General features: G+C 48.9%; 1 protein-coding gene across 2 annotated transcripts in view; it reads left to right on the plus strand.

Moving 5' to 3' along the window:
* The window catches only part of PPP2R3C (protein phosphatase 2 regulatory subunit B''gamma), a 237,723-nt gene extending 223,646 nt beyond the window's left edge, over positions 1–14,077 (plus strand). For both annotated transcript variants that reach the window (XM_086936937.1, XM_086936938.1), the window contains exons 10-13: positions 1,022–1,158; positions 5,128–5,265; positions 7,496–7,555; positions 12,969–14,077. In XM_086936937.1, coding sequence (XP_086793063.1) covers positions 1,022–1,158; positions 5,128–5,265; positions 7,496–7,555; positions 12,969–13,157 — 524 coding nt within the window. In that variant the 3' untranslated portion in view covers positions 13,158–14,077. The remainder of the gene's footprint in view (positions 1–1,021; positions 1,159–5,127; positions 5,266–7,495; positions 7,556–12,968) is intronic.
* Positions 14,078–14,589: the final 512 nt, after the last annotated feature.

The following is a 14,589-nucleotide window of genomic DNA, read 5'->3' on the forward strand; positions in this document are numbered from 1 at the left end:
GCTATAAAGCTAAAACCAGAATCGACCACGCTGACTGTGTAGCTCCATGTTATGTGGACCGTAGAATGGTTACAAGTCAACGCTGCCGTATGGTTATTGGGAGATGCTGCCTGGGAAGTGGTCTGTGATCTGAGGAAAGGTGTCACAAAGGATTCTCAAGATAAGCACCACATTTGTGAGAGGCCAGCATTTGCTCTGAGGTACAGAGATTTACAAATGACTCGAATCTTGCCTTTAGCCCTTTCGCAAGGCCCCCTACAGCTGTTTTTTACTGGCTTACCATTCAAGGGCCATCTCACAGTGTGCAGCGTACTGTAAGTTCAGCAGTAGCGTCAACAGTAGTTTCACTGTTCGTACTGGATAACACCCCTGGTTGTACCGATGTCTGGAAGATGGCTGCATTAAGCTAGTCCAGCTTCAAGGAACACTTCATACAAGCTTCTGATGACCTCGTACTTTCTCTGGCACACCCACCTCATCGTAAAACCCTCTGCAACCTCTCCAGGTAAATAAATGGGGCCACTTCAGCTAATGTAAGCACCTGTCAGCACTAAACTATACTGCACTCCTATAACCACCTGTCTACACTACACAGGGACATTGTAGACTGATAAAAGCTTCCATCTTAGCTGCGCAGTACTAGTGTAAACTGAAGGTGGTGTCCCTCTGTGTTGGAACATGCCTTCATCTGGTATCAGTGTAGCATGGGGTGATAGGGGGCGCACATGTTGCATAGGGCCCCTTCAAACGTCCATGGAGATGTAAAGAGCGTCTTCAATTTCAGAGCGCACTTATATAGAGGGCCTTCTTCTGGGATGTATTTTCACTTGTACTTTATGCCACAGGCCCCTTTTCCTTGTATTTAATCCCACAATCCCTTTTGAACTCCACTCCAGCACAGACACATCTTGGCCTCAGATGTAACCCGCGTACAGAGGACACATTTGAATAACACACATGAAGATCTCCCTGCATGTGATGGCCGCCCAGTGTTTCATGATTATGACCTTTTGCCTTACAGGACAATACTTGAACCTCGACAAGGACCACAACGGGATGCTGAGCAAGGAAGAACTGTCCCGCTATGGGACTGGCACACTCACCAGCGTCTTCTTGGACAGAGTCTTCCAGGAGTGCCTCACCTATGATGGGGAAATGGTGAGTGTCTTGGAAGCGTCTTTTCCATGGTTAAGAGAGGGGTGTGTGAGCAGAGATTCCTGTACCTGGGTACCTACGTTATAGGGTATGTGGTAGTTGGAGCGAGTACGGCTGCATGGGGCACAGAGAGACAGGGTTGCATGCAGCTTAGGTACATGAGGATGCCTGTGGTGGCTAGCTACGGGCGTCATATAGCTCAGGGAGATGAGCACACATGTGATGGAGAGCGACGGGGCTGCATGCAGCTTAGGTACATGAGGGTGTGTGAGGTGGCGAGCTACGGGCGTCATATAGCTCAGGGAGATGAGCACGCGTGTGATGGAGAGCGACGGGGCTGCATGCAGCTTAGGTACATGAGGATGTGTGAGGTGGCGAGCTACGGGCGTCATATAGCTAAGGGAGATGAGTATGCGTGTGATGGAGAGTGACGGGGCTGCATGCAGCTTAGGTACATGAGGATGTGTGTGGTGGTGAGCGTCGGGCGTCCTATAGCTAAGGGAGATGAGTATGCATGTGATGGAGAGCGACGGGGCTGCATGCAGCTCGGGTACATGAGGATGTGTGTGGTGGCGAGCTACGGGTGTCATATAGCTAAGGGAGATGAGTATGCATGTGATGGAGAGCGACGGGGCTGCATGCAGCTTAGGTACATGAGGGTGTGTGAGGTGGCGAGCTACGGGCGTCATATAGCTCATGCAGATGAGCACGCATGTGATGGAGAGCGACGGGGCTGCATGCAGCTTAGGTACATGAGGATGTGTGTGGTGGCGAGCTATGGGCGTCATATAGCTCAGGGAGATGAGCACGCGTGTAATGGAGAGCGACGGGGCTGCATGCAGCGAAGGCAAAGGAGGATGTGTGTGGTGGCGAGCTACGGACGTCATATAGCTCAGGGAGATGAGCACACATGTGATGGAGAGCGACGGGGCTGCATGCAGCTTAGGTACATGAGGGTGTGTGAGGTGGCGAGCTACGGGCGTCATATAGCTCAGGGAGATGAGCACGCGTGTAATGGAGAGCGACGGGGCTGCATGCAGCTTAGGTACATGAGGATGCCTGTGGTGGCTAGCTACGGGCGTCATATAGCTCAGGGAGATGAGCACACATGTGATGGAGAGCGACGGGGCTGCATGCAGCTTAGGTACATGAGGGTGTGTGAGGTGGCGAGCTACGGGCGTCATATAGCTCAGGGAGATGAGCACGCGTGTGATGGAGAGCGACGGGGCTGCATGCAGCTTAGGTACATGAGGATGTGTGAGGTGGCGAGCTACGGGCGTCATATAGCTAAGGGAGATGAGTATGCGTGTGATGGAGAGTGACGGGGCTGCATGCAGCTTAGGTACATGAGGATGTGTGTGGTGGTGAGCGTCGGGCGTCCTATAGCTAAGGGAGATGAGTATGCATGTGATGGAGAGCGACGGGGCTGCATGCAGCTCGGGTACATGAGGATGTGTGTGGTGGCGAGCTACGGGTGTCATATAGCTAAGGGAGATGAGTATGCATGTGATGGAGAGCGACGGGGCTGCATGCAGCTTAGGTACATGAGGGTGTGTGAGGTGGCGAGCTACGGGCGTCATATAGCTCATGCAGATGAGCACGCATGTGATGGAGAGCGACGGGGCTGCATGCAGCTTAGGTACATGAGGATGTGTGTGGTGGCGAGCTATGGGCGTCATATAGCTCAGGGAGATGAGCACGCGTGTAATGGAGAGCGACGGGGCTGCATGCAGCGAAGGCAAAGGAGGATGTGTGTGGTGGCGAGCTACGGACGTCATATAGCTCAGGGAGATGAGCACACATGTGATGGAGAGCGACGGGGCTGCATGCAGCTTAGGTACATGAGGGTGTGTGAGGTGGCGAGCTACGGGCGTCATATAGCTCAGGGAGATGAGCACGCGTGTAATGGAGAGCGACGGGGCTGCATGCAGCTTAGGTACATGAGGATGTGTGTGGTGGCTAGCTACGGGCATCATATAGCTCAGGGAGATGAGCACACATGTGATGGAGAGCGACGGGGCTGCATGCAGCTTAAGTACATGATGTGTGTGGTGGCGAGCTACAGGCGTCATATAGCTCAGGGAGATGAGCACGCGTTTCTATGGAGAGCAGCAGCTCTGCATGCAGCTTAGGTACATGAGGATGTGTGAGGTGGCGAGCTACGGGCGTCATATAGCTAAGGGAGATGAGTATGCATGTGATGGAGAGTGACGGGGCTGCATGCAGCTTAGGTACATGAGGATGTGTGTGGTGGTGAGCGTCGAGCATCCTATAGCTAAGGGAGATGAGTATGCATGTGATGGAGAGCGACGGGGCTGCATGCAGCTTAGGTACATGAGGATGTGTGTGGTGGCGAGCTACGGGCGTCATATAGCTCAGGGAGATGAGCACGCGTGTAATGGAGAGCGACGGGGCTGCATGCAGTGAAGGCAAAGGAGGATGTGTGTGGTGGCGAGCTACGGGCGTCATATAGCTCAGGGAGATGAGTATGCATGTGATGGAGAGCGACGGGGCTGCATGCAGCTCAGGTACATGAGGATGTGTGTGGTGGCGAGCTACGGGCGTCATATAGCTCAGGGAGATGAGCACGCGTGTTATGGAGAGCGACGGGGCTGCATGCAGCTTAGGTACATGAGGATGTGTGTGGTGGCGAGCTACGGGCGTCATATAGCTCAGAGAGATGAGCACGCGTGTGATGGAGAGCGACGGGGCTGCATGCAGCTCAGGTACATGAGGATGTGTGTGGTGGCGAACTACGGGCGTCATATAGCTAAGGGAGATGAGTATGCATGTGATGGAGAGCGACGGGGCTGCATGCAGCTTAGGTACATGAGGGTGTGTGAGGTGGCGAGCTACGGGCGTCATATAGCTCATGCAGATGAGCACGCATGTGATGGAGAGCGACGGGGCTGCATGCAGCTTAGGTACATGAGGATGTGTGTGGTGGCGAGCTATGGGCGTCATATAGCTCAGGGAGATGAGCACGCGTGTAATGGAGAGCGACGGGGCTGCATGCAGCGAAGGCAAAGGAGGATGTGTGTGGTGGCGAGCTACGGACGTCATAGCTCAGGGAGATGAGCACACATGTGATGGAGAGCGACGGGGCTGCATGCAGCTTAGGTACATGAGGGTGTGTGAGGTGGCGAGCTACGGGCGTCATATAGCTCAGGGAGATGAGCACGCGTGTGATGGAGAGCGACGGGCTGCATGCAGCTTAGGTACATGAGGATGTGTGTGGTGGCGAGCTACGGGCGTCATATAGCTCAGGGAGATGAGCACACATGTGATGGAGAGCGACGGGGCTGCATGCAGCTTAGGTACATGATGTGTGTGGTGGCGAGCTACGGGCGTCATATAGCTCAGGGAGATGAGCACGCGTTTCTATGGAGAGCAGCAGCTCTGCATGCAGCTTAGGTACATAAGGATGTGTGTGGTGGCGAGCTACGGGCGTCATATAGCTAAGGGAGATGAGTATGCATGTGATGGAGAGCGACGGGGCTGCATGCAGCGAAGGCAAAGGAGGATGTGTGTGGTGACGAGCTACGGCGTCATATAGCTCAGGGAGATGAGCACGCATGTGATGGAGAGCGACAGGGCTGCATGCAGCTTAGGTACATGAGGGTGTGTGTGTGGTGGCGAGCTACGGGCGTCATATAGCTCAGGGAGATGAGCACGCGTGTAATGGAGAGCAGCAGCTCTGCATGCAGCGAAGCAAATGAGGATGTGTGTGGTGGAGCCAGATAAGGCTGCTTGCAGTACATTCGGACTGTGGTTGATGTCACTGTGCATATATTTAAAGTGATGGGGGGTCAATGCGTATTAGTGTGAGATTAGTTGGTGTGCGGTGGCGTTGCATGGTCCTCTATGCACTGTCGTTCCTGTGGAGTGGTGAGAGCGCCATCCGTGTACTGCTGCTTGAAACAACCTCAAACGAAGGTTGAGCTGCATGTTAAGTCTTGTGGTTTGTTACAGGACTATAAAACCTACCTGGACTTCGTGCTGGCTCTGGAGAACAGAAAGGAACCGGCCGCTTTGCAGTACATCTTCAAATTGCTCGACATCGAGAACAAGGGTCATCTGAATGTCTTCTCACTCAACTACTTTTTCAGGGTGAGTTTGTTGGGAGGGCTGGCAGGAAAGGCTTTTGTGCAACATAAATCTGGGGCAAAACATTCCATCGATATTGGAGCCTGGGTAACTTGAGCGTACCAGACCATCCTGAGTTCAGGGACACACGCTTGCATGTTTCCTAGACGAAGCCACTCTGCTTCATGGTCTGTGGCATCCAATCTGTCACTCACTAGTGCTCTGACCTGGGAGATTTTCAGCAGCTTACTCCTAATTGTGGAAACCATGTCATGGCTATAGTGTACCCAGCTGACTGGATACCCTGTATAATACAGTTAAGTCACCCATTTCTTGGCATTCACATAGTCCCTACAAATCTTTACCCAGGTCTCTTCCTGCAGTTCCCAGCCAGGTTACACAGAGTTGACATTTTGCTGCTCAACATCCATCAACGTCAGTTAAGGAAAAATATATGTATTTTTTCCTCCAAATAATTATTTCCTCACTTTCGGTCAGTGGCTATAATGTGGCTCCCCCCCCCCCCCCCCCCCCCCCCCCCCCCCCCCTTCACACCCTCTCTGAAACCAAACAGGGTGAAAACGTACTAAGGATCTAGGCTGGGATTGGTGTCTTCCACTGTAATATTGATATTGTTAGAGAGGCTACATTTTCTGGAAAGGGAAGGAAATGAGAGACTGGCTATGCCTGGCCTTCCTTATCTGCAGAGAAATGGTCAAAGAAAATTGTCCCAGGGTATCTTATCTGCAGACAATGTGCAGACTTCATGGCTCTTGCAATCTTGCACTGCAGGGAGATGAGCAGAGGGGGTGGGGCTGGTGATGTCTCTCTGTGAATTGTGTTCCTACTGAATTGGCTCAGGGCTCTTGCCAGTATTATTTCTTTATTGAGGTTTATAAGATACAGTGCAAGGAACTGAACAAGAGTTTAGAAAGATCTAGGAAGGAGAGAGTCAGGTGATGGAGGGACGAGGAGGAACCATGAACATGGGCTGCGCAGCACTGTAAGAAAAAGTTAATTGAAGAGAATATCTGCTGGAGAAATGATGGGTCTTAAACTTCTTCAGTTGCAGCAGGTTTGGTTCTCCTCTTATGACAAACAGTAAAGAACTCCACTGCATGGGCGTAGGCACAGAGAAACAGCATCCGCCAGTGTCTGTGTAGTTTAGTAGCTTATAACAAGGAGGTATTTCCAGCCTTGGGTGACATGCTGATGACTGCCTGGGGATCTTATGTTGTATTTAGGTTACACCAGAGCTGTCCATGGTCTTATCGATGACACTGTTTTATTTTTGCTGCTAAGGTCCATTTAAAGCTAATGTACGTTTCTTTAAGGCTGGCCTTTGGAGGTGGTAATCCAATATGGCTGCGTCGTTTTAGACCTGCCGAAGCTAGGTGATGGGAATAGCCATGGCACTGATGTATGAGGCACAAGCATAATCCAGCTCTATGCCAGCTGTGGGAACTGGAGAATTTGGAAAGGTGTGAGGTTCTTGTGTGAAGGAGACAGGGGCAACTGGAGGAATGTGGGGTCCTTATTTGCAGTGAAACAAACAGATTGTGTGGTCCTCTTCGGTAGAGGCGCTAGACTGATGCTGGGTCGTGCTTGCCCTTTTGAGAGCAGTTCTCCTATACTAAGGGTCATAGGTTCCAGATTAGTAATCTCGTGTTTGAAGGAGAATCCTGTTGGGAAACAACCTTTACAACTCAACTTTTACAACGTAACATCCATTACAACGCATGCATTTACAACGCAACCATTACAACGCATGACACTACAACGCACACCACTACAACACATGACACTACAACGCACACCACTACAACGCATGCCATTACAACGCAGTCATTACAACGCAGTCATTACAACGCATACCTTTAAAACGCATAGCATTACAACACATAGTACCCTTACACTATCCAACACTTACCATACTACTGCACCCCCTGGAGTTAGAATAGTAATTTTTATCCCCTACACTATCCAATACTTACCTTACATGCAATGTAATGTTATGCGTTGTAATGGTATGCGTTGTAAATGTAGTATGCGTTGTAGTGGAATGCGTTGTAAAGGTAGTTTCAAAGAATTCGTTGTGATGGCATGCGTTGTAATGGCATGCGTTGTAATGGATGTTGCGGTGTAAAAAATGCGTTGTAAAGGTAGGCGTTGTGAAAGTATGCGTTGTAACGTCATCCATCCATCCTGTTAGTCAAAGGCCCTCTGTTTAGTGTTGTTCTTTCTCACACATTAGGCGATCCAGGAGCAGATGAAGGTGCACAGCCAGGAGCCCGTCTCCTTCCAGGATGTGAAGGTGAGTCCCATCCTCCTCAAACTGAACCCTGACCCCACGCTCAGTTCAGTAAAGTTCAGGAGTCATACATGTTTTGGAGCATGAACTGGTTGGATTTGCATGATCCCTTAATTCATCTTTCTGACTCTGAAAAGATTCAGATTTCTTTTGAACCCAGGTACAGGGTCTCGACTCACTGACATGTCTGCAGTCAGACTAGGAACTTTGTCCAGACCTCCATATACTTAACACCATCTTCAGATTTCTTGTTTCCCCGTTGTGGCCGGATTGGAATTAGCACAGATTTTAAAGCATTGCCTGTTCTAAAGAAAGTGAAGCCTTGTGCTTCTAACACCTGTGGCTTGTGGATGGGGTCTGTGCCCTCAATTCATTATTCAGGACTGCAGTTTTGAGGGCGTGGAATCAGGGGTAGGCAGGACCTAGAAAATGATGGTTGATATTTTTTTTTTACTGAATTTGTTTGTTTTTTGGGGGAGATGGGGCGCTGCCCTCCATATTTCCTCAGGTGGTGGTGGCCCCTTTGGCTTTTGTCCGGGATACAGCAGGTAGTTTTGAAACCATGACAGACTCTAAATCTACAACCGATGAGAGGGGGACTATCCAAATTAGAGTACTATGTTTACCTGTGTCTCAGGACTATGGCTGTGCCCTGCGAGTCCCAACGTCTTGTTGCACACAACACCAACTTTAGTAATGGAAGGCCCCTAAAAGTGTACTTTTATGTTCTCCTAGAATTCAAGTCTCCCAGATCTAACTTCAAATTGCAAACATTTTTATGCCAAAACTGTGAGATATCCTAATTGCCACTAAGGTGCCCAGATGTTTATCCCGTCTCCTCTACAAAGGGACTGTGGCCTTCTAATTCAGGTGGGGCCCGCCATGGTGCAGGACCATCGCTGCTTTACTTGTGGTTGTTCCCTTTCGTTCATGGAATATGCAAACAAATACAAGGCCATGGAATATTGTCAGAGCAAGTACCACGGGTTCATAAGATTACTACCTTTTCTGTCATTTCATTGTCTAAAGTAAAGGTGATAAAAAATTAGAGCAGCTTACAAGAGCTGCACACATTCTCCATTCGCAGAGATTAAGGAATGTTCTATTTACTTCAAGCACTGAAAAGCGACAATTAAAATTGTCTGATACCGAATACCTCCAACCATCAATTGCCTGATGGTCAAATTAGAAACTTATTCCAAGAACTGACATTCATTTGAGTGGAATTTAGCAGTCATTGGTGGCTTCATACGAAGAGATGGACAGGACCAGGCCTGACAGTAGGAAGATGAAGAACAAGACAAAAAGGTCCATCGACCTCGTAGACTGGAACAAAAGAGTATTTGAGGATTCATTGGCGGTTGAAGGGTGCGGCTATGAGCCCACCTGGCAGACGCAAACCTTATTGGCTATAGCTGGAGTCCTTACAATGAGATGGATGAATCCATTTAGAGTGGGTTTCTGCACTGATGTCTGGCCTGAAAAGAAGCAGCGGGCAGTGGTGAGTTGAAGGCTGACTCCCATTCTAGGGATGGTGGAGGCAGATTTGCACTTACTGTTCCCCAGCTAGCGTACACCGCTCCATATTGGATGGATGCTCAAAGGTTTTGAAACACCATTCAGTCTCAGCTTCATCCAAGACTTGCACCGTGTAATGCCTCTTCCCCTTCTATGACTTTGAGCAGAGCTGCACCTCTGATTTTGTGCAGACATTCAGTGCAAAGAAGCAGAATGCGGCCTGTCATAGGGTTCCAGGTGAAAGAAGGGCAAAGAGATCAGTATCTATAAGGGTTCTCCGAACTAAGATTGTGCACCAAAACTGTCATCGCTTTTTCTGTCCACCTCCACCGACCCCACCAGAGGTCATAGATTTATGGTAGAAAGATAAAGGGTTAGAGTGGTGGGATAAGCCAGTCTGAGGAACTAGAGCTCTGGTGGGTAGAACATGCCCAGGGAGGTGCCCGGGCAGTGGGGTTGGCTGGAGGATGACAATGCTGCCGTTAAAGGGCTTGGAGATGGAGTATCCACCAGAAAGCACATCACCAAAGGTAGGTAAGTAAGTTGTTTGTTACTCCTAATCTAAACTGAAGTAACCTTGAGGAAACCAGAATAGGCGATTACAAATTATTAGTGTTCTCTCCTTGTATTATTGGATTACTCTCTGATGCCTAATCTTCAAAGTGCTGCTGTCAATGTTGTACTCTTTAAATCTGAATTTGTGCAGCAACAGTTACCTACCTTGGGCATATGGTTACACACCACGGTTGCGACTCGAGCAACCGTGCACCCAAGTATGCCTCTGCAGTCTTAAAGCTTTTTCAACTTTATACCTGCCCTGTTTACAGAAATGAATCTTTTCTGGGTAAGTGAGATCAGTAGTTTGATCCTGCTCAGTGCAACTTGTTTTCACTTCCCCAGTCAGTGCCCCAAGCTCAGATTAGAATGAAATTCAGTTTACTGGATCAGTCCCTTGTTGCCAAATCACACACCTATTTCTCGGTGGTACCACTCTAGATATGCAGAAGAGAAAAGCTGAATGGTGTGCCTGTGGCAGGGACTCAATTCTAACAGGGAAAGTGTTCAAATCTGGCCTACGGAGGAAAATAAGACTAGATCTTTACGTAATCCGTCTTTGAAAACCAGACCTACCTCAAAGCTAGTCTAAACTGCATTAAAATGAACTGGGAAAATTAAAAAGCTGATTACAGCAGATTGCTAAGAAGGTGCCCAGACTTGTTTTTAAGCTCATGTAGGCGTGATGTCTCGCAACCTCATCGAATTTCTTCCCTTTCTTTACCAACAGAAATCTGAATAAGATTTGTCTATTGTCATTGAGGGAATGTCGAGTGAAAAAACAAATAACAGGACAAAATGGATGGAGGCTTTGCAGCTCCAAGCATTGATCTCTGGCATGCTTGTTTGCTGCTGCAAGGGTGGAAGGCTCATTTAAAACCATAATTCCTAAGACTGGGAATAAGAAGTTGCACTGAAGTCCATACGTTTGTCTTCACAGTCATGATGTGCAACATTTGAGATCCTCTGCATTGCGATGATTTGAATTCATTGTGCAACACTTTGAATTTTATGTGAACTATTTGAGGCCTATTTGAAGATGATTGTGAAGAGGAGGAGAACCGACGCGTCTCCAGTTGAAGTGAATGCTATATGTGCACAGACCCTGTCCAACCCACCGGCGGGACAGATGTGGACAGAAGTCATCTGCTGCTTCTGCGTCCAGAAAAACAGCTCTGCCTCCTGCTGCCACCAGTGCTTGATTTGAGCCGGTGGGGGCCATCAGCACTTATTGCTGGGGATTGAACTGCATTTACAGAGAAAAAGCGAGAGAAAAACACACAAAGGGGAAAGACTGAGGAAGAGAAACCTGGATAAACATCACCGAGAGAACAGAGGAGCCTGCAAGAGTGAGATAAGGGGTAGGGAGTGATTTTAATGGATTAAAGAGGCATGATGTAGATTCAAAGCTCTGCAGTCTTGTAATTCATTGCACCCCCATTTAATTGCACTGGCCGCAGGCTTTTGAGAAGAGCTTTGGTCATGGTAACTTGCTCTTTTACAAATTAAGCACAGACTGTCACATTAAGAAGAGTGACCCAGGTTCCATGAAATGCCAGCATCTACAATCCCAAATCAAAAGCCATTCATGTATTTACCAGGGTCCTATCCCTCAGAGCCAGCAAACTAAGCCACAATACAAGTTGGCAACTCACCATAGAGAACCCTCCGAAAGAGCGGTCTCTGTGTACTCTAACTGGGCCCAAGAATACATAGATGTGGCAACACACGTCACTCCAAGATGGCATAATCTCTTACTGTGGTTTGACCATGGCGTATAGACTGCAAACAGAGACTGGCGAACACAGATTGAACCTGTAATCCAGAGATCGCTGGTAAAACCTGTAATCCAGAGATCCACAGGTAGAACCTGTAATCCAGAGATCCGCCGGCAGAACCTGAAATCCAGAGATCTGCCGGTGGAACTTGTAATTTAGAGATCTGCCGGCAGAACCTGTAATCCAGAGATCCGCCGGTAGAACCTGTAATCCAGAGATCCACCGGTAGAACCTGTACTCCAGAGATCCGACGGTAGAACCTGGAATCCAGAGATCCGCCGGTAGAACCTGGAATCCAGAGATCCGCCGGTAGGACCTGGAATCCAGAGATCCGCCGGTAGAACCTGGAATCCAGAGATCCACAGGTTTGAACCTGGAATCCAGAGATCCACCGGTAGAACCTGGAATCCAGAGATCCGCCGGTAGAACCTGTAATCCAGAGATCCAGCAGTAGAACCTGTAATCCAGAGATCCAGCAGTAGAACCTGGAATCCAGAGATCCAGCAGTTGAACCTGGAATCCAGAGATCCGCAGGTAGAACCTGGAATCCAGAGATCCAGCGGTAGATCCTGGAATCCAGAGATCCAGCAGTAGAACCTGTAACCCAGAGATCCAGCAGTAGAACCTGTAATCCAGAGATCCAGCGGTAGAAACTAGAATCCAGAGATCCGCAGGTAGATTCTGGAATCCAGAGATCCAGCGGTAGATTCTGGAATCCAGAGATCCAGCGGTAGAACCTGGAATCCAGAGATCCACCGGTAGAACCTGGAATCCAGAGATCCAGCGGTAGAACCTGGAATCCAGAGATCCACCGGTAGAACCTGGAATCCAGAGATCCACCGGTCGAACCTGGAATCCAGAGATCCGCCGGTAGAACCTGTAATCCAGGGATCCAGCAGTAGAACCTGTAATCCAGAGATCTAGCGGTAGAACCTGGAATCCAGAGATACGCAGGTAGATCCTGGAATCCAGAGATCCAGCGGTTGATCCTGGAATCCAGAGATCCAGCGGTAGATCCTGGAATCCAGAGATCCACCGGTAGAACCTGGAATCCAGAGATCCACCGGTAGAACCTGGAATCCAGAGATCCACTGGTAGTGTGAACTGTGGGAAGAAGAGAGCAAGAGACCCTTTTTCTATGCTGACACGTGCCCGGATTGCCAGTGACACAAATTTTCCCACATTTTGTGAGGAAAGGGAAGATTTCTGCATGTCCGGAAGCGGATGTCAAGTATTGAAGCTGGGATCAGAACCCAGACCTGCCAGATTCGAAAGTCAGCTATCTTCTGTTACTGGTGTAATTTGTAGCGCGTCTGCAGTTTTTGTCCCTTCCCCAGCCAACTAGGAACATATATTCTCAGAACGTGTGCACAGAGAATCTTTCCCATGATAGGTTTTGCCTTCCCTTTGCACCAGCTGCTAGCTGCTCAGGTGTTTGACATGCACTATTTCTTGCCGTGTCAATACAGGTACTTCGAGTCCTCCCTGATCATAGCCCTGCATGCACTGTTGCTGTAACGATCATAGTCCATGTGAAGTAATAATGTCTTTGTTGTTCATTCCAGGATGAAATCTTCGATATGGTAAAGCCCAAAGACCCGTTCAAGATCACCCTGCAGGATCTGATCCAGAGCGGCCAGGGAGACACTGTTAGCAGCATCCTCATGGACCTGACCGGCTTCTGGAGCTATGAGAACCGAGAGGTGCTAGTGACCAATGACAACGACTCTACCACTGATTCTGAGGACAATTAACTCAGAGCTGTGATATGCAGACAGTCCATTCAATCTGCAGGATCTGATCTGGAGTGGACAGAAGGACACTGTGAGTTGCATCTTCATGGACCTTACCGACGTCTGGAGCTATGAGAACCGAGAGGTGCTGGTGGTCAATGACAACAACTCTACCACTAATCCCGCTTGACTCTGAACTGTGATGCCCATGAAGACCCATCGCCCTGTCTGCACAGAACAGGCTATAAACAAGTCTTAACTATGAGAGAGCCCAGGTGGACCCATCACTCGGATAGAATAAACCAGATGACATGGGTCGCTACCAGACATAATTCTGTGTACACTGAACAGACTGTAGACAAGTTCACTGGGGCACTGGCAGGTCAAAAATCCACCGTATGCAGAACATAGTGTCAATGGGCCCCAACCCATAGAGGACGTCAGCAGACCGGTGACCCTGTGCACCTAAAATACATGATCATGATACCAGGTGTGAGAGAAGTAGACAGATATCCTCCTGTGTACATTGTACACCAGCACCAAGGGGGTCCAGTGGCAGGCCTGTGATTCTCCATGCACAAAGCTGACTGTCAGCTGCCACCTGTGTACACAGAAGACTCATTGTATGAGCTTCAGGGGGCTCCGTTCCTCAGCCACATCACCTTTGTGCTCAAGGAAAGTACACGAGCCTTGAAGGCTCCTCTAAAACAACACTATGTATATCAAATTTGGGCTACACACAACTCCGACACCTGACCCTTTGTGCACAAAATACACCATGCACTGACCTGAAAGGTAACCGCCTTCTGAGACGTGAGCCAGCGCACACACAACGTACACTGCACCAGTCTTCCCGGGGGGGAGAGGGGGCGAGGCAATTCCAACTTACACGCAGTTTGGATTTAGTTGAAAAAGTAAATAAATATAAACCTATATATGTATACATTGTGACCGAGCATTTCATTAATTTGCTGAAACCTGTAATTTATTTTTTAAATCATTAATCTTGTAACATTGTTTAAAATTGTCTGGATTCATGTGCAGAGTGTAAACCACTATGTTATACCTATTGGTTTGGAGGTAGACTGGTGTAACCAAGCGGCAGAGCCTGGAGAGCATTGGACGTTGAAACAAGGCCTGTCTTATTGTTTACATTCCTGCAATGCACAACCTTCAGATCCTACAATCCAGTAGTAGAACCTCAATATTGATTCTTTACCCCATACTGGAGCTGATCATGTGCAACAATGCAAGTGACCCCTCCCCTCCCCTCCACATCTCCTCCTCCGCACTTAAGTCATGTTCCAATTCCTGCAATGCACAACCTTCAGATCCTACAATCCAGTAGTAGAACCTCAATATTGATTCTTTACCCCATACTGGAACTGATCATGTGCAACAAAGCAAGCGACCCCTCCACATCTCCTCCTCCGCACTTAAGTCATGTTCCAGA

This window comes from Lissotriton vulgaris, chromosome 9, assembly GCF_964263255.1.
Source record: "Lissotriton vulgaris chromosome 9, aLisVul1.2, whole genome shotgun sequence".
Lineage (NCBI taxonomy): Eukaryota > Metazoa > Chordata > Amphibia > Caudata > Salamandridae > Lissotriton > Lissotriton vulgaris.